The sequence below is a fragment of the Herpailurus yagouaroundi genome, unplaced genomic scaffold (assembly GCF_014898765.1).
Source record: "Herpailurus yagouaroundi ecotype Mexico unplaced genomic scaffold, PumYag 197, whole genome shotgun sequence".
Classification (NCBI taxonomy): domain Eukaryota; kingdom Metazoa; phylum Chordata; class Mammalia; order Carnivora; family Felidae; genus Herpailurus; species Herpailurus yagouaroundi.
Window position 1 is genome coordinate 16,797,797 of NW_024412428.1, and position 20,589 is coordinate 16,818,385.

The 20,589-nt window shown below is 40.3% G+C and overlaps 1 protein-coding gene across 2 annotated transcripts in view; it reads left to right on the forward strand.

The window, feature by feature from the left end:
* Positions 1-20,589, forward strand: part of FREM2 (FRAS1 related extracellular matrix 2) — a 166,919-nt gene that overhangs the window by 125,398 nt on the left and 20,932 nt on the right. Inside the window, exons 7-15 of one of the 2 annotated variants that reach the window (XM_040448280.1) lie at positions 2,638-2,787; positions 4,775-4,984; positions 6,434-6,631; positions 7,415-7,579; positions 8,376-8,558; positions 12,058-12,188; positions 13,721-13,879; positions 15,161-15,464; positions 18,380-18,511. In XM_040448280.1, coding sequence (XP_040304214.1) covers positions 2,638-2,787; positions 4,775-4,984; positions 6,434-6,631; positions 7,415-7,579; positions 8,376-8,558; positions 12,058-12,188; positions 13,721-13,879; positions 15,161-15,464; positions 18,380-18,511 — 1,632 coding nt within the window. Of the gene's footprint in view, positions 1-2,637; positions 2,788-4,774; positions 4,985-6,433; positions 6,632-7,414; positions 7,580-8,375; positions 8,559-12,057; positions 12,189-13,720; positions 13,880-15,160; positions 15,465-18,353; positions 18,512-20,589 lie in introns of those variants that run through there. The other variant, XM_040448281.1, reaches the window with a different exon arrangement.

The window sequence follows — 20,589 nt, forward strand, 5'->3', positions numbered from 1 at the left end:
TACCTTTTCTAATGCCTTCTGTTGGCTACTGTAGTAAAATTGTGAGATTTAAGGTTAAAACCTTTTTCCATTTGCCCAATTTCTTCCTGCTGGAAGGAACACTGTACTGTACGATAAGCAATTGTGATAATATGGTTTGTACCGTTCACATAAATCATATTATTTATTGCTTGTTGCATGGACCAGGACCTCCCATCCCTTCTCTTCTCTGCCTCTCTGCCACACACACACCACACACACATGCCTGTAAAACATATGTGTCAGACATGTGATTCGTTTTCTAATAGGGTAACTGTTATCATTAATCTTCACTCTGATCGACAAGTTGGATAATTTTCAGAGTGCTACATAGGACTCATTCAGTTTTTCCTTATATGAACTCTGCATTAAACCGTCATATAACAACATATTGTAGATGAAATGAGTCTGAACACACACATGCAGAACACCAGTTTGTCTCTGATATGTAGCCCATTTTGTGTTTAACAGTCAGACTCCCTCACATGATTTAATCTGTTCCACTTCTAGTCAATATCCATGAGGAAGAGGGGGATGGAAGCTGAGAGATGCTGTTATTTAATAGGAACACCCCCCTCCCCCACTGCATTTCACAACTCTCTCCCTTAACTTGGAAACCTAGTTTGTATGATGATATGGTTTGCCAGCCATGTGAGACCGAGGGATCACATTGGATACGGATGATCAGACCTCCATAAAACATACATACAAACACAGATGTGCCTGGTTTGGCCGTTCGGTCAGAATAAGCATTTTCAGACTGTCTTCACCTTTGGCCCCTACTTAGGTGTGAGAAATGTAAGGAATTTATTGGCTTGTATTTGAGGTCTGCCTTGACTGAGGTTAATAAGATAACACCTGCATGTACACACACACTCACTTGTCCTAACACCATCCAAGTTGTAGAAGGATGAGAAGGAGGTAAAGTATGCCCTGGGCAGATGTATCACCCCCTGAACCAAAATATGCAAACAAAATATCTAAGGCTGGTTTTGTATTATCCAAAAGTTCAGGGGAACTTGGATAAGTATGCCCCTCCCCCCACATGAAGAAACAAAGAAAAACATTATTTTCTGGTTTTAACAAAGGTAATTTATTTGGGTCAGAGAAATAAAGAATTTATGCTCAAGTTAAACAGGGCACAAAATGGATTTCCTTTGACTGTAAGCCATGATTGTAGGGTTTTGCTTGATTATTGGGTGTTTAGTAATTCAGTTAGATGCTCAGAAACATGGCGGTCAGCTCTTTTTTTTTTTTTAATTTTTTTTTTCAACGTTTATTTATTTTTGGGACAGAGAGAGACAGAGCATGAACGGGGGAGGGGCAGAGAGAGAGGGAGACACAGAATCGGAAACAGGCTCCAGGCTCTGAGCCATCAGCCCAGAGCCTGACGTGGGGCTCGAACTCACGGACCGCAAGATCGTGACCTGGCTGAAGTCGGACGCTTAACCGACTGCGCCACCCAGGCGCCCCAAGCGGTCAGCTCTTTAATGGTCTTGTTTTTAAGGAACACTGATGAGCCCTATGACCTTCTAGACTCAGTCCTTTTGAGTCTTATAAAACCAGACACAAATGACTAAAATGTCTCAAATCTTACTATTCTGTGTCTACACTCAATTCATTTATCTTTGTCAAAGTTTGATTCTAAAATAAGCTCACAGTGAGTAAGTATATACCCTATAATTTCTGTACCTTCCTATGACCTATAAATATTTCAAAGTAAGTTTTTTTACAAGTCAGAACACAAATGACCTCTCAGTGTTCTTCATTATTCAGCTATCTCTCGCTGTTCCTCAGACTTGTGTCAGCTGTCTCGCAAGGTAAACTGTTGGTCACAAGCAGAATCACACAGAGAATGATGATTAGATCAATTCATCACCAAAACCAGAGAAAAATACAGTCTTCAGAGCATGCGTCTTACCTTAATGACCTAAGTCACATCATTTTCATACATGTTTAAGACTAATACCTTGGTATGAGATTATTTTTCTAGTGGAACTTCAGCTGGCTTAGGGCACCCCACTCTACCTACAGAGTTATAGGTAACCTATAGTGGTCTTCCTGAAGTCTTCAGGGTGGGTAATCATATATATTTAGTCCAATTATGCCAGTACGTGCTAACTCTGCAGTAGTCATGATAGACCCAGTTACACCAGATTATGACCAAATGTAACGGACCAGAAAATGTCATAATGCAACTAGTCTCCGGGCTGAAGGCTTGGGAAAAGATGATACAATGAGCCGTCTAACCAAACTTACAACAATTCAGCCCATGTGTTTTGTTTCATTTGGGGGTTATTTTACCAGCTGACCTTCCAGGAAATACATTTAGAAGCCACTTATAATCCCACATATGGGGGACAAAGTAATTCGAGCCTCAGGATGAGAACGTTCCATTAGGCACTTAACCATAATTTTTTTTTTCTTTTTCAACAAAGGCTTTTCGCCCTGAAAACGATATAAATCAACAGATTAAAGAGATGTTCTCTTACCGAAAGGAGAAAATCTGATCTAAGGGAGTCAGTTCAATAAAGCTTTCTCTTGTCTGGAATTCTGTCGGTAAGGATTGATATGGAAAAAATACAAATAATCCAAAGGGCACTGCCTCATTCTTAACAGAACCCGTCTTCTATTTCGGCGATGTCGAGTACTCCGTGGACGAGAGCGCCGGCTACGTGGAAGTGCGGGTGTGGAGGACGGGCACAGACCTGTCCAAGCCTTCCAGTGTCACCGTGAGGTCTCGGAAAACAGATCCCCCCTCTGCTGATGGTGAGCAGTTTCCTATGGCAGCTCTTTCGATTGCTCTACAGTATTCAACTCACCATGAAGCAAAAGACTTTAAAGCTAAAATACTGCATTCCTCCTAAAGCAGTCTGGATGAATGGAACTTTTTCTGAAATTATTATTATTTGGAGATAAGTCTAGGCTCTCTTTATTACTGTGAGAAAATACATTTAAAAGCCACAAATCAGGGGTGCCTGGGTGGCTCAGTCCGTTAAGCATCCTACTTCAGCTCAGGTCATGACCTCACAGTTCGTGGATTCGAGCCCCGCGTCAGGCTCTGTGCTGACAGCTCAGAACCTGGATCCTGCTTCAGAGTCTGTGTCTCTGTCTCTCTCTGACTCTCCCTTGCTCACACTCTGTCTCTCTCTCTCTCTCTCTCTCTCTCTCTCTCTCAAAAAATAAATAAACATTTAAAAAAATATTTTAAAGCCACAAATCAGAGGCTTCGTTACAAACACAGAACTCAAAGACTCTAAATTCTAATGCCTTCTTTGCATGAATTGGTTCTCTAATTCATTAGATTCTAATTCATTAGATTTACACTTTGCAAATCTAACATCATTGCATATTACGGCATCAGTGTGCACAAGAATGATCTTGCCAGCCACTCTCACAGAAATCTAATGAAGGGTAAGTATCTTGAAGATGTGCATCTCCGACCTGGTTCCCTCCTCCTTTTAACCAGATGTCCCCATAAATACTTCAGATCCGAAAGCTTTTCCATGCTTCAGTATATAAGCTACCCTACCTGGTCCATGCTTACTTTTATTCTGGAATGTACATCTCCAAAGAGTTGATCATAAAGTTTCGGGTAAGCATAGGATTAGGAATGTCCTTTGTTTCTTCTTCTAAGTTGCCAACAATACACACTCTGTCTTTCTCGTGTGCACACACACACACGTACATCACGCACGCATCACACACTCATCCCACAAAGCAAGCAGGGGCCATATCATTTTAAAAGTCACACTGAAGTTTTAACCTTTTTAATGTAGTGGAAACAGCATAATACTTTGCATGTAGTCAGTGTCCAGTAAGTATTTGATTCCCTGAATTCATCACTTTTTAAGAAAAAATTCAAATCGGAGAAAGATGAAAATTAAAGATGAAGCAGAGGAAAAGAAAAATACTGGAAGAACCACAAGGACATTTGGATAGAGATTTCAAAAAAATGAATTAAGGGCATATACACTCACAGTTGCATATTCAGAGGTAGAGAGAATATAAAATGAGGGTTAGGAGAACAGAAGGTATGAAAACAAAGAAGCAATAATATGGAAACCTTGTCACCCACTCTCAGCCTTTATGAATTCCCTAAAGATTGACGGACAGTTTTGTTTGTAACTATTTTAGACATAAATTGAGGTGTTGACACTAGGTTTGCACCCCATGGTCTGAAAAATAATAAGCCAAAGACCAGATATGTTTTTGAGAATAAAAGCTGGCTTCTCTCTTTTCCTGGGGTGAGTATGGGTAGAGTGAGAGGGACAAAAGCTTATATCTGACATGTTGCTTTAACCAACAGACAAACACACCTAAGTAGGATATTTTCTTGTAGCCTTGGAAAATAAATATAGATATTTAGCTGATGTTAACAAACTTTAAATGTATGTATTTCATAGGTAATTTTACGATAATCATATATATGATTGATGTGCTGATTAACTCAGACCTGAATTTTATTAGCTCTATTCGAGAATTCTAAAATAAAAACAGAAGAATTATGTAACCAAAGCTAAAATAGCTCATTAGACATAAAGAAAATAAAGTTCAGAACCTGGTCTTTGTTCTACTATCTCAAAAACCTATATGATACTAACCTTTTGCATTTCATTAAATGTACATTTTGCAATGTAATACTGGTCTATATATTTTTTTAAAGAATCACAAATAGGTCTACATAATTTGCATCTCATAATCTTGTTTAATTTAGTCAGTCCCTGACTGAATCATTCTTTTGTTACTCGTATAGCTGGAACCGACTATGTGGGAATCAGCCGTAATTTAGATTTTGCACCTGGAGTCAACATGCAGACTGTTCGTGTTACCATCCTGGACGATCTCGGGCAACCAGTGCTGGAAGGAATTGAGAAATTTGAACTGGTGCTTCGTATGCCAATGAACGCTGCCCTTGGCGAGCCCAGCAAAGCCACAGTGTCCATAAATGATTCTGTCTCAGATTGTGAGTGTTTATTAATTGACAATGATGAGTAAAATGATAGGCTAGAGTTTATATACATGTTAAGTAAAATGATGAACTGGGGTTCGCATACCTGTGGAAGTCTGCTAGGGCGGCCATAAGAAAGTAGTATAGACTCCACAATTTCTTGTCTCACAGTTCTGGAGGCTAGAAATCCAAAATCAAGATGTCGGCAAGGTTGGTTTGTTCTGAGGGCTGTGTGGGAAGAATCTGTTCCATGCCTCTTCTTTGGCTTATAGATACCCATTTTGTCCTTATGTGCCTTTACATTATCTTCTATGTATGTCACTGTGTCTAAATTTCCCCTGCTTATAAAGACACCAATTCTAGTCAATTAGAATCCATTCTCACGACCTAATTTTTACTTGATTACCTCTGTAAAGACCATATCCTCAAAGAAAGTCACATTTTCAGATTGTGGGTTATAGGACTTCAACCTACGAATTTGGAGGGGATGCAATTCGACCCATAACAATACCCTATCTGACCATGTCTTCCTTTCTCCTTCTGACCATTTTGTTAAAATTAGGTAGTCTCAGAAGAAAACTTTTAGCCTTCTTTCCAAATTTAAAAAAACGAAGTGAGATTGTCATCAGTATCTCGATGGAACCACATGGGGTTGCACAGACCCTTGAATGTAATGGTCTTTTCCCACTTCTCAACACAAGACTTCTATCATCTCTAGACACTTGAAACTTCCCTAATAAGGTGCCAAAACTATAGTTCTAAGTCGTGCAGCTGCTGGACACATGGTAAGGCTCTCTGACACATCCTCATGAGGGAGTTTTGAATAAGTTTCAACCATGGTGATCGTGGCGTTGCTTGGAAGAATGTAGCCTATTGTTAATGAGGCCTATGTTTAATTCACCCATCATAGGTATCACTTAAAATATATACATAATATTCAGGATCAAAAACAGTATATATATATATATATATATATATATATATATATACACACACACACACACATACACATATATAATACTATATTCATTATCAACTATTCTCACATAGTCTGGGTAAACTCTGCTTGTAATTATATACACAATATTGAGTGTTATTCACAGATAATTCAGAAATTACCCAGAAATTTCAGTAATTCTGAAAAGCTCATGATTAAGCAACATATATAAATACAGATATCTCAAAGTCTCTGGTTTTGTCTATTTTTTTTTACCATTTCACTGCATCTCCCTACTCCATGGAATGGGCAGAGCAGAATTTCACAGATAAGAGAAATCAAAACACTTCATTTATTTAAAGTGATTTGCTTAACGCCAAAACATTGTCAAGTGACTGCGTGGAAACTGGAATTCAGTTCTCACTTCCGTTCCATTATTCTTGCCACTAAGCCAGGTTCTCTGAAATGCCGTTTTCCTCAAGGAGATCTCTGTCCACTTTGATCCTGATGCCCATTTGTTTTTGCAGTGCCTAAGATGCAATTCAAAGAACGGGTGTATATTGGCAATGAAAATGATGGGCAGATAGTCGCAATGATCCACAGGAATGGAGACATTCACTACAGGTCTTCAGTGAGATGCTACACACGCCAGGGGTCTGCACAGGTGATGGCGGACTTTGAGGAACGTCCAAACACTGATGGCTCCATCATCACGTTCCTCCCTGGTAAGGTTGGGCCTGACATTTTTCTGTGGAATTTGAGGAAGCCGAGTTTTTGATGAGAAATACGTACCAGGAAAATACATGTCCCTGACGTCCACAAGCTTATGGCGTGGTTTTACGTGCACCATGTGAATAGGGCAGAGTAGGCTGTCACAGATTGAACGAATGTCTTTTTCATGTCGTATTAATTTATTAATTAGTTTCCAGTGATGTGCTGTATTGTTTACCCAGGGGCATATCAGCTATATAGATATCTCCCACTGCTGGGAGATAGGGTTCAAATGATAGAAAGGAGAGGAAACAGATGTCACACGTTCAATGTGAATTCAGAGCCTCAAAATGTTTGGTCACTTTGATCCCATAATTGTACTAGAAACTAGTACTGTGGTCACATTAACTCTGACTGTCCGGTACAAGGCTGCTAAATTTACTTCCTGATCGCGATGCAAGAAATTCATACATAAAATTGGTATTTGCTCATTATCCTTGTTTTCTAAGATGAGCAACAGAACTTAAAAACAGACATTAAAGAAATTTCCCATGCAAGTAGGAGCTCTCGTTGCATATGTTCAAACATTTAATCATTCATTCAGCAAATATTTATTGGAGGCTTATGACATGCCGGATACTGTTCTTCGCCCTGTCAGTACAGCGGGGAAAAAAAGCAACATCCTTGCCCTTGCGGTGCTTGTATTCTAGCAGCCCATGTGTCTGTCCTTTAGGGCCTGGGATGGGATTGGGATGGGATGGGATGTAACTGACGTGCTGTTGTTATCACTGTGCCAGGTGAGACTGAAAAGCCTTGTGTCCTTGAGCTGATGGACGACAAACTCTATGAGGAGGTAGAGGAGCTCCGCCTGGTTCTTGGCACCCCACACAGCAACTCCCCCTTCGGGGCTGCGGTCGGGGAACAAAATGAAACTCTGATAAGGATCCAAGATGATGCTGATAGTAAGACGTTATTTCTTGTGTTCAGCTGTAATTTGGAAATTGAAATCCCTCTATGTTGATATTTTTGGTGGCTCAGTAAATAACCCCCTCTTGCTTTTTGTTAATGTTTATTTACTTATTTTGAGGGAGAGGAAGAAAGTGAGCATGAGCGGGATAGGGGGAGAGAGAGAGGGAGAGAGGGAATCCCAAGCAAGCAGGGTCTACTCTGTCAGCACAGAGCCTGATGCGGGGCTTGATCCCAGGAACCATGAGATCATGACTTGAGCTGAAATCAAGAGTTAGATGGTTAACCGACTGAGCTACTCAGGTACCACCCGCCTCTTTCTGACTAAGGTTTTAAAGCAATTGAGAAATAGGGAAAAAGAGTAAGACAAATGGGGAGCCAAATCAACCATTAAAATTGAAAGTTGATGTTGGAGAATATGGTTTATATATAATGCCGAATTTTGAATGTTCATACCTCCCACCTGGTAGAAATAGCCCTGGACCAGCAGTTTCTCCCTCAGCGAGAAAATTTATTATCAGTTTTCTCAGAGACCCACTCCTGTAAGACTTATGGCACATAGAGGCCACCCAGAGTACATGCTCTCTGGGGCTGGTTAATTCCCAAGGAAGGAACTGGACTTCACACACTCAGTTTCTCTTAACCCACTCACCAATAATTACTGGAGAGGGGACGGAGAGATGCCAGGAGTGTAATAGTAATTAAGTTCTTCCCATGTAGAAAGAAACATTAGAAATGAAGAAAAAGTACTCCCCTTACATTTTAATTTATCCACATTTCTCACAATTTTAGAGGCCATCATTAAATTTGGAGAAACCAAATTTAGTGTCAGTGAACCCAAAGAACCAGGACAGTCGGTGGTTATAAAAATTCCAGTGATTCGCCAAGGAGATACTTCGAAGGTTTCCATCGTGAGAGTCCACACCAAGGATGGATCAGCCACTTCTGGAGAAGACTATCACCCTGTGTCAGAAGGTACGGGCGTTCCCAGGGCCTGCCTCCAGGTGGGTGGTGTTCACACTATTTATTGGCACTGGTGCCCTTGAGAAAACGAAGAGAAATACCCAACTGAAACAAAAATAGACATACCCCTTTACATTAATCTCTTCCAGAAAAACAAAGGCAGTGGAATTTAGTTCCAGAATTTTCCTTTTTGACTTACAGGGTTTATGTGTGAGGACTTAGGGAAGTTGTGAATAGACCAAATGATTTTATGTTCTAAGTCTACTTTTACTTTTAATAGGTGTTACCTTTATTATGATAATCAGATACTAAATAAGTTCGATTCTAGAATATTCTAGTACGATGAAAATATGCATGGTAGCTGAGATAGTTTTTTAGTTTATAGAACACCAACAATCTAAAACTTCAAGCTACAAAATTTTGTGTTAATGAAGGGCAGAAAAAGGCCGGTGAAATACCAACCAAAGAGACCATGAATTTTCCAGGCCTTAGGATTTCGTAATGGATGCTTTTCATCCAGCCCTCTCTTTCTTCAAATTTTTGGACCATTTCACCATTTATTTTTATGAGTAATTAAAACAAATCAGTTCTTCTCTCTCTTTTTATAGCTATTTGCTGACAGAATAGCTATAAATTGATTTCTTTGTCAAAGGTAAGTTTGTGAATCATGTGGAGTTCTACTTATCCACATTGTTTCTAGTATCCTACCTGTTGCTACCAACAATCTTTAGTTCTTTTTTTAATGTTTTTATTTATTCTTGATGTGGGGGGAAAGGGGCAGAGAAAGAGACAGAGGATCCAAGGGAGCACTGCTGTGACAGCAGAGAGCCAGATTCGAGGATCCAACCCATGAGCCATGAGATCATGACCTGAACCGAAGTCGGACACTTAACCGACTGAGCCACCCGGGCGTCCCCAATCTTTAGTTCTTGATCATACGGCATCAGGCATTCACCTTGATCTCCTAACTTGTGAAAAAAAAGAAGGTTGGAAAATGATGAACAATGATTTCTGAGTCAGTAATAAAGTTGATGAAGACAATAGGAAAAAAAAAAGCATCCTCTACCAAAAAGCTTATTTTCCTTGCATATATGGTAAATGTTTGACTACTGTAAGGCTTCAAAGTTATCCTCAGAATTTTCTCTTTGCAAAGAATGATATATTTATATTTTAAATATATATTATATTATATTATATTATATTTGAAATAAATCACATACAACCCAAAAGGAGAAGAAAAAAACTGGTTAGCTACAAAATTATAAAAATCTAAAATAAGTCTTTTTTCTGTAAATAAGCAGATTTTACATAAAGGAAACACCTCCTAAAGATGGAGAATGTGACCTTTAACAGAAAATGTTTTTCAAGGAAACAAAACAAATTTTTTTGCTGAAGCAGAAATAAAACTATACCTCTGTAGTAAACTGACCTATGAAGTCAGAAAAAGGTTAAATATCAGTGAATCAGCTTGTGCCTCTTTTATCCCATTGTAAACATGCTGTTTCTAAAGCTTCCGATTAAAATGTCGTCTCTTCTAACCCATATTCTAATTTCTCCCCCTGTGGTCAAAATTGAGGCCAGTCCCTAATGAACAAACAGAAATAACAAATATAGAAGAAAAATTGAAACTTTTTTTGTGCTAAAAATGTCAAAAGTGACAGATAAAGACTAAAGTAATTGAGTCATCAAGGAAACTTACCTATCATCTAGCAAGTGTATGGTGAGAAAACAGTCATTTAAATATTTAAAAGAAATACTTAAGTTTTTAACTTCTTAGAAATTAGGTTTCTGTAGCTCTGGAGGTTATAAAACTTGACTGCTTATATAAGGGCTAAACCAAGTGATGAAAAGAGTGAAGCAAGTGACGTAGGAGGGAAAATGACACGTTGGAGGCGTTACTGAACCATAAAGTCCATTCCCTGCTGGGAAAACCCGGCACCATCATAGCCAGCTGACTTTTGCCAAGCAGGAAAGTGCAAAAGAACTTAAAAAAAAAAAAAAATCTGTATTTTTCTGTGCAATCCCCAGATATTTTTGGTTTCAAAAACTAATTTTATAATGAAATGTCACAGGAGTCAGACCAAACAAATTGATGGGCCAGAGATGATCAGATCTTTTCATCCTCCGGAACAAGAACCCTAAATTCTCTCAGGGTCTGAGAAACCCAAGACTAATAGACTCAAAGAGCACGCTAAGGCTAATGTGGAAGATGGCTATATATAGAAACAGAACTTGGGGCGCCTGGGTGGCGCAGTCGGTTAAGCGTCCGACTTCAGCCAGGTCACGATCTCGCGGTCCGTGAGTTCGAGCCCCGCGTCAGGCTCTGGGCTGATGGCTCAGAGCCTGGAGCCTGTTTCTGATTCTGTGTCTCCCTCTCTCTCTGCCCCTCCCCCGTTCATGCTCTGTCTCTCTCTGTCCCAAAAATAAATAAACGTTGAAAAAAAAAATAGAAACAGAACTCATTTTAGAGGGATCTGGCTTACTCAATTTTAAAGAAAAGCAATCTTTTTCATAATTTTTAAAAAAATAGAAGTAGCAGAAGAAACACATTGGAGACACATTTTCCTTTGCCACACTTTAAAGGATTTGTAATTTAGAGTTCTAATGGTTGAACTTCAGTTACGTCGGAAACAGCATCTGCTATCTTCTCTAATTGGAATGATATGCATTAAACTTTTTATTTCTCTTCTGAGCCAGTTTCTCAAAAGGTACAGGAAAACCAACGAAGTCGTTTATCCAAGTCTCATGATATGGGTAGCTGCTGACTCTTGAGTTCAGTAAAATCAATTAATTTTTAACGTTTTAAGAATTTTGAAATGAATAATTTTTGAAAAGGATTCTCATAACTGGGTTTCATTTTCATGACAATGAAACAAATTTGTTTTTAGTGAGGGCAGGATTGAGGGGAAGAATACCATTCGCATCTCTCAAAAAGAATTTTCTAAGTTTCCAAGATTAACGCCAACAACAGAAAAAAGTCTTCTTAAAATATAATTTGATACAATATTAAAAAGCTGAACAATTTTATATCCACCTTATATAATCCATACATACTTAATGCAAGTGCTGTTCACAGTTCATAATATTTGTAAAATTAGTCACTTAACTTGGATCCTATTGGCTCAGAAATTCTGGAACCAAGAAGTCCGTTTTTCTGGTTACGCCTCAGTATTAGAACTGGTGATCTTCTGTTCCATTACTCTGTGTTTTTTCAGACTGTGGGCCAACAAACAAATATAGTAGCTTCTGATTAGAATTTTATTTGGATGAAATTGAATAGAATGGAAAACATTGAAGTGCAAGACCTGAAGTAAAAATAAATGATGTTTTCAAACTTGTGATTCCATTTTATTCATACACACACACACACACACACACACACACACACACACAGACACTGGGCCACAGCGTGAAGTGTTTTTCCTCATTGTGAGTCACTGTCAAAAAAGCTTGACAAAAATTTCACATATTCGTGTGTAAAGGACTTCAATCTGTGATTCTGCATTTGTAGAAATTGAGTTTAAGGAGGGAGAAACGCAGCATCTTGTTAACATTGAAGTAATCTTCGATGGGATCAGAGAAATGAGAGAGGCCTTCACTGTTCACCTAAAACCCGATGAGAACATGATTGCAGAGACTCAGGTAAGAGAATGTGGATACAAATTCAGGGCTTGCACTTTAATCGGGGAAAATGCATATAAGCCTCACATGGTATACAGTAGACTAATGGAATTTTGTGCAAGCCTCGTGTAAGGAGATGTGCATAATCCCCTTTTCACCTCAGAAATAAATGTTGCTCCTATTACTCTTCTTTTGAAAAGTCATGTGTAGAGAAACTCAGAGACTACAGTCACTGAGCCCCACGTCTGCCCATTTAGCCTTTCCATTTCAGTCGGCAGCCATTGAATTTGAGATTCATTTCCAGAAAGAGAGCATCATCTCCGCATAAAGAGAAGACTGTAAATTCGGTGCTGCAGCTCATTAAAATGTACATTTTAATCCACGTCACAGTTTGCTGTCCCTCAAAATTCCGCTCATCCTAGCTTTATCAAATGGATGTCCGGAGCCTCAGCGACCAAAATGTTATGGTCTTAATACTGGTTTTCTGTGCTCATTTCACTTAAATTGTGTCACCGACCAATTTTCTTCAAGATACACATAATTTCCACAGAATGTTGACATTTGAACCTTAATCTCTACAACTGAATAATTTTAGGCACAGACCAATGTTTCTAATATCTACGCTTAAATTTACTGTTTCTTTGATTATTTAATTTACTATTAGTACAAAATCAAATTGGGCAGATTTCTTCCCTTCAGTATTTGTTATCATTTTATAAGCTTTCCTGCTTGATGGTATTTCTGCTACAGTGCCTGGCTTTTTTTTTTAAGTCATATTGAAAATTCAAGAAGTATGGGCCGAAAACCTTTCCCACGTATATATTTTTTATAACCCTTGATCACATTAAAAATGATTATTGCTATTTTTATGGAGCATTGCATTAAACTCTTTGGGGTGAAAGGAACAGAGATTCATTCAGGTCACTTCAAGGGACAACAGCTTCTTTTACAAATCCACAGGTGAATATAGATTTGGAAACTGTGATATATAAGATATCGGAAGGTTCTTCAGGAGCTAAGGCAAATTTATCGGCAGGGTGTCCTGGCATCACGCTCTGCCTGGGCTTCAGGCTGTGCTTCTTGTCTCTGCTCATTTAAAGCCTCGCTTTTCACTGGCATCTGCGTCAGCGTGGCCATGCTGTCATATGACCCCTAGGATCTGCCTTATTTCAGCCTGTCGCTCAGCTTTTTTCCCACTAGCAACTAATTGGCCCTTTCATGGGTCTTCCATGTCTCAACCCAAGACAGATTCAGCCGCGATCATCACGATTTGGAGAGGAAAAATAGAACCCAAACACCTCGTGAACCACCGGCCAACCCCGGCTTCCCTGGGCTCATGCACCCTCCCCTGGTGCCAGAAGATATGGCCAAGGTGCCAGAATCACCCAGAACAAACCACATAGGGCCTGTCACTCTGCAGGGGCCCTGCGTGTGACAGTTCTCATCATTGTGACGCCAGGGACGTGCCAAGCATCATGGGTATCGTACCGTACAATAGAAGCTCCTAGAGCCAAATATTTTAATAATCAAAGGTAATTATCTTTTCCCTGTAGGTCACCAAAGCCATTGTGTATATAGAAGAAATGAACAGCATGGCAGACGTCACTTTTCCTTCTGTTCCTCAAATTGTGTCGTTACTGATGTATGATGACACTTCCAGAGCTAAAGATAGTGCTGGACCTGTGTCTGGCTATCCCATCGTCTGTATCACAGTGAGTAGGCAATTGACAAAATTGAGAAAAATTGCAAAATGACTATTTAAAATAATTATAGATGTTAGCCAGTGTAGGATAGGCTTTGCCATGAAGAAATGCCAAGTGGAAAATACCACAAGGCATAAGCTTTGAACTTTGGTGACAGGAAAACATAACGTTAGTCAAATAAAGCTCCTATTTTTCTTCCTTATCCAACAAAGGTTTATTAACTCATGTGTACACAGTGTGTTATCTCTTGTTATCTCAGGGTCTGCCATTGATAGAAAAATAAATAAGGGTTGAACTGTGCACTCAAGAAACTTAAAAATTGGATTTTTAAGGAAGAGAAAAATGGATAGGAATTGTCGCTCTACCAGAGGGTAAGATGTGATCATGACCATGAAAGCCAGCTAAAGCCCCAGCTCCATGTGTGAGAAGAGGCTTGGGGCACTTGTGTGGAATTTCAGCAGTTTAAGATAAGAGTCAGACAGGGGAAGGCCATTCCAGGAGGAAGTGATTGCAACACGAGCTTCATCTACAGGAATAGCACTAAAAAATGGCATATTATGATTACTTTTTACTTGCCTCTCCTTGACTTTAAGTTATAAGTTCCTTGCGAGCAAAACTGGAATGCACTTATTTTTATATGTTATTTTTATATGACCACAGCCCAGGTGTAATGATCTACGTATAACAGGCACACAATAAATGTTTATCGAATTAACTAGGCAGGTAAGAATTTGGTCCCAAGTTATAGAGTTCTTTCCATGTTATACGAAGGACCGTGGACTTCATCGGTTGGGTAGCAGGGGGTTCTCGCGCAGAGGAACGGCAGGAGAAGAGAGCTGTGTTGGAGTGTCCCCACACAGCAGTGTGTCACTTGCCCGGAAAGACCCCCAGCCTGCTGCGAGGTGGTGCTGGGAATGGGAAGGAAGGTACCGGCTTAAACATTGCAAAAGAAGAATCAACCAAGTTCACTGACCCACCGGAAGTGGGGGACAAGATGAGAGAGAGGAGGGAGGGAGGGAGGGAGAACAAGAATGATTCAGGTCATGAGGTGATGCAAAGCATAGCAAGTTTACGGGCATCAAGTTAGAGTAGAAACGCCCAGTAAGCTATTTGAAATGGAAGCTCAGAGTCCACATGCCTGTTAGGGCTAGAATAGAAATGTGCCGGCTGCATGAATAGCAGGTAGAAATGGCAAAAAGCAGCAGGGAAAACACTAGGATAGAGAGCTTGAGAGGCAGAACTTCCACACTGTTCTGTGCCGTGGCCCTAACAGTCACTTGTCTCCCACAGGCTTGCAACCCTAAATACTCAGACTATGACAAAACAGGCTCCATTTGTGCAAGTGAGAACATCAACGACACCTTGACCCGGTACCGATGGCTGACTAGCGCTCCCGCTGGCCCTGATGGCGTGACCAGCCCCATGAGAGAAGTGGACTTTGACACCTTCTTTACGTCATCCAAGATGATCACCTTAGACTCCGTATACTTTCAGCCTGGCTCTCGGGTGCAGTGTGCGGCTCGTGCTGTGAATGCCGATGGCAATGAGGGCCTGGAGCTGATGAGCCCTGTCGTAACCATCAGCAGAGAAGAAGGTACTGCACCGCCATTGTCACATGACGACCAGTGGAATACACAAATGTCTGATTCCTGGCTATTAGTTCTCCCAAATGCCCCCATGCATTCCTTAATATTCTTTAAGTGCTTAATTGTTTTTAAGTTTATGTATCTGTTTTGAGAGAGAGAGTGAGAGCGGACGAGGGGCAGAAAGAGAGGGAGAAAGAAAATCCCAAGCAGCCTCCGTGTTCTCAGTGCCAAGCCCGACGCAGGGCTGGACCTCACGAACCGCGAGATCGCGCGTGACCTGAGCCGAAATTGAGAGTAGGACGCTTAACCAACTGAGCCACCGGGTGCCTAAATATTCTTCAAGTACTTAAAAAATGACATCATTTTTATAAAAATATTCATTAGAAAATAAGTATTTATTTGTTCCACGTGTTTTGATCACCTGTTCTATGCCAGACTTCAGGCTGGCATACGCATACTTTCTGCTGGTGATGAGAACAAGAGATCAGGATGCTTATTCTCGAGGAATTCACTCAAGCCGGGGACAAAGATTAACTTTAGTCTGGACAAGGCACAGTAAAAGTGATTCGTTCTACCCTGGGTGGGTCAGGAAAGGTTTCCTCAAAGAAAAACTGCTTACACTGAATCTTGGAAACAGCAGAGAAAGAAAAGCATGAGCAATTACTGATAGAAGGCTGAAAAATCCTGGGATAATCCGGAAACTACAGAGACATGGGGAAGCATGTGAGAGGGACACTAGGGAGAATCTGGACACGGTGGCTCCTATACGATGACCCGGTTGCTGCACAAGTAGGAGTTTGCTGGGGACCCGGCCCGAGGAGGGATGGTGCAGGTGGAGAGAGATGTACAGGTGTCCACACTCTGTGATTATGGGGGTGGGGGATGGGGGGGGGGCGGTCCAGGGCCGAAGCCCAGACACTGGAGAACAGGATGTAGCTGGAGACAACACTGAAAAGACAGGAACTCTACTTTATAAACTAATCTTGCACTCTGGAGAAGAACTTTTAAGTTAGATTTTTATTTTTTTTTTTAAGTTAGATTTTTAAAATAACAGTCTGGTGGGGCACCTGGGTGGCTCAGTCAGTTGGACGACTGACTTCGGCTCAGGTCATGATCTCACAGCTTGTGGGTTCTAACCCCACGTTGGGCTCTGTGCTGACAGCTTAGAGCCTGGAGCCTGTTTCGGATTCTGTGTCTCCCTCTCTCTCTGCACTCCCCAACTCGCACTCTGTTACTCTCAAAAATAAATAAACGTTAAAAAAATTGAAAGTAACAGTTTGTTTATAAGATTTTATTCCTAAAACTTCCTTTGCATATAATGGTTCAGAAGTGTATTTGTTGCATAAAGAAATGTTATAGGTACCACCTCCCACAGTTAATACTCAGGATCGATATTTATTGATATCATATATAGTAAACATGCTCTTCTGTTAGAATTAAAATACACGGTTTTTAAATTTTTTTAATGTTTTTATTTATTTTTGAGACAGAGAGAGAGAGACAGAGCATGAGCAAGTGAGGGGCAGAGAGAGAAGGAGACACAGAATCTAAAGCAGGCTCCAGGCTCTAAGCTGTCAGCACAGAGCCCGATACAGGGCTCAAATTCACCACGAGATCATGACTTGAGCTGAAGTCGGACGCTTAACCGACTGAGTCACTCAGGCACCCCTAAAATATATGGTTTTTAAATTCCTCTAAAAACCAAACTGTTATGTTAGTACCAGAAAGGAAAAAAAAAATTAAACACTGCCTTAAAATGAGTCCCCCTCGGGGCGCCTGGGTGGCGCAGTCGGTTAAGTGTCCGACTTCAGCTCAGGTCACGATCTCGCGGTCCGTGGGTTCGAGCCCCCCGTCGGGCTCTGGGCTGATGGCTCAGAGTCTGGAGCCTGCTTCCGATTCTGTGTCTCCCTCTCTCTCTGCCCCTCCCCCGTTCATGCTCTGTCTCTCTCTGTCCCAAAAATAAATAAACGTTGAGAAAAAAAAAAAATGAGTCCCCCTCTTTATAAAATAGTCCAGATTCTGGCAACTGCCTTGATTTTATTGCTACCTTAATAAATATTTGTCTGTTTCCTTTGTTTTGTACAAATGGAAAAGAGATTATATATTGCCTAATTGTCTTGAAATTACAACCCCGCATCTTTGTTCCATGTTACGAAAATGAAAACATTACAATTCTTTTAAAGTAAACATTGGAGGAAGATTTTCATGTCAGCATTCTTGAGGATCACTGAGAGCTAGATAGATGCTAGACAGAAAACAATCTTATATCGTCATGTGTTTCAGTACGTGTCTGCATATGTATCAGTATATTTTGTATCAGTATGTATATTATAAATTATAATTCATAATACACATACCATAAGAAGTTACATATATAGAGAAAACTCTACTGTATACATTTTGTTCCCTAATTTTAAGGAGACTTTAGGTTTTTTTGTTTTAAAGGTGAGTGCATTTTTAGTTGCTTTGATTATCAATACCGATACTTTATGACTAGTCAGTAAGTATATTATTCTATGGTAAACATCCAATTCATGTAATTAAACTGTAGTTATTTTTTCCTGTCGGCTTTCACATGTTATATTAAAATGACTTTGTAAATATGATTATAACCTAGAATGAATGCCCAGTGTATTAAACAATTGAACAGTAAACAGAATAATTAAACATTGAACAGTAACGATTTTTTCTCAAACTTTATAAAACACCCAACATGTAAAGAAGTAGCCAGTAAACTGTCTGCTGTGATTGCTTCTCACACCAGGGTTTTCGGCTTTTTTATAGCTCTTCTTAGCAATGCTTTGGTCCACAGAGAATTTTTTTAATTTTATTACTTAAAAAGTAAGGGTGCCTAGTTTAAAAACATTCTCTAGGTGTTGTCTGTTTTCTTCTTTTAGCATAAACATGTTCGTTTTTCCCTGAGGTCTTTGTCAGCCCCGAGTACCAGGGACGGTGGGAGCAGAACCATTCTCCGCTAAACTGCGCTACACGGGCCCCGAGGACCCAGAGTACACAAACCTTATCAAGCTCACTGTCACGATGCCACACGTAGACGGTAGGTGGCTTGGGTGAGCAAAGCCACGGGAGTGGTTTGGGCTCCTCCATACCTGGTTCATGTCACTGAGTGGTCGAAATCACCAAGCAGACAATACATGTTCATTGTGCAACTTGACCATCGAGTCCTTCTGCTTCTTTCAAGTGTTTCTGCTTTCTCTCGATCCTGTTTTTTTTAAGTGTGATGATTTACGCATTCTTTAAAATGAAATAAATTTAATACATTGTCCAAACACGATGGAGCAAAACTTTGGTTAATGTGCTAGTTTTTATGAAATGGCACAAATATGTCCATCCTTAAAAACTCTTAATCTTAAACTTGGAATTCCGGTAAAGTATCTCAGCATCTCATTGAGCCTTCAGTGTGTATTTGCTATTTCATAGCCGGAATTTTATAAATCCAATTTATAAATGGTGTTCATTTTCTCCAGATAAGAAAGTGTGGCCAGAATTTATGAGTCATTAACTTTATCCACACTGGGAACATTTTCCCAAGTACAGAAAATGTTTTCTTTCTTTTTTTTTTTTTAACGTTTATTTATTTTTGAGAAACAGAGACAGAACGTGAGTGGGGGAGGGGCAGAGAGAAAGGGAGACACAGAGTCCGAAGCAGGCTCCAGGCTCTGAGCTGTCAGCATAGAGCCCGACGCGGGGCTCGAACCCACAAACCATGAGATCATGACCTGAGCTGAAGTTGGACGCTTACCCGACTGAGCCACCCAGGCGCCCCCAGAAAACATTTGCAAGTTCTATTCCCCTCAATGACTTTATACCTGAAATAAATTGTTAATATTAATTTCACCACTTGGTGTGTTAGTTATAGTTTAAGTAGCTAGGTGAGAGGAAACAACTGGTCAGTGTTGGGAACGATAAGGTAGAATTTTTCTTTCTCAGAAAAAAAAAGACGTGTGTTTTTCCTGCTTATTACAAACCCAAATTTGTGTTGGTGGGAGATAGGTGGGCAAGAATGTGCACCTCTTTACTTTACAGCATAGTGAGGGGCCCACGTACGCCCAGCCCATCTCTAGGCTCATGTTAGAGATGTGACTCAAAGGTGCGAAGGGAAGGAGGGACCCAGCAGGGAAAAACAAGCTATAACAGTCCTAATAGAAAGGCTGGTCCCTCATGCTGCTCCCAGAACTGACTGTGCATTGTGTGCATTGGTCAATAGCCACAGCTCTTCCAGGAGCATGGTAGAAGCTGACCAGTTCTTTTGTGAGGCCAAGGGTCGCTCTAGAAGAATCTGAGAATGAGAGGTGGGTAAGGTTCCAGGAGAACACCTCTCTCATGGTCCTTTGCTGCGTTGTTTACACCGGGCTTCAACAAACTGTGGCCTCTGTGCTAAATCCAGCTTGCTGCCTCTTTTCAAACAACCTTGCAACCTAAGAATGGTTTTACATGTTTAAATGTTTGGAAAAAAACAAAAGAACAATATTTCATGGAGCGTGAAAATTACATGAAATTATAATCCATTGTTCATGATAAAGTCTTCTGTTAATACTTTTACATGTCTCCCATGGCAGCCTCCCATCTACCATGGCCGCATCGAGCCGTTGTGACACAGACCTGATGGCCCACAAATTTTAAAATATTTACTATTTGACCCTTTATGGAAGAAGTTTGCCAGTCCTCGGCCTGTATTTTATAGGGGTAGTTTTAAACTACCCCTTGGTCTCAGAACATCCTTAAAAACTATTTAGGATCTCAAAGACTTCCTGTTTTTATGAGTTATGTCTGTAAATATGGCCTAGATTTAAAATTAAAATTAAGGAGTTATTGTCATTCAGTGAAAAATAAATCCATTGCATATTAGCATGAAAAACATACTTTTAACAAAAATAACTATAATTGGGGCACTTGCGTGGCTCAGTCGGTTGAGTGTCCGACCTCAGCTCAGGTCATGATCTCGCGGTGCATGCGTTTGGGCCCCGCGTCAGGCTCTGTGCTGACAACTCGGAGCCTGGAGCCTGTTTCAGATCCTGTGTCTCCCTCTCTCTCTGTTCCTCCCCTACTCGTGCTCTGTCTCTCTGTCTCTCTCTCAAAAATAAAGATTAAAAGAAATAAAAACAAAAAAAACTA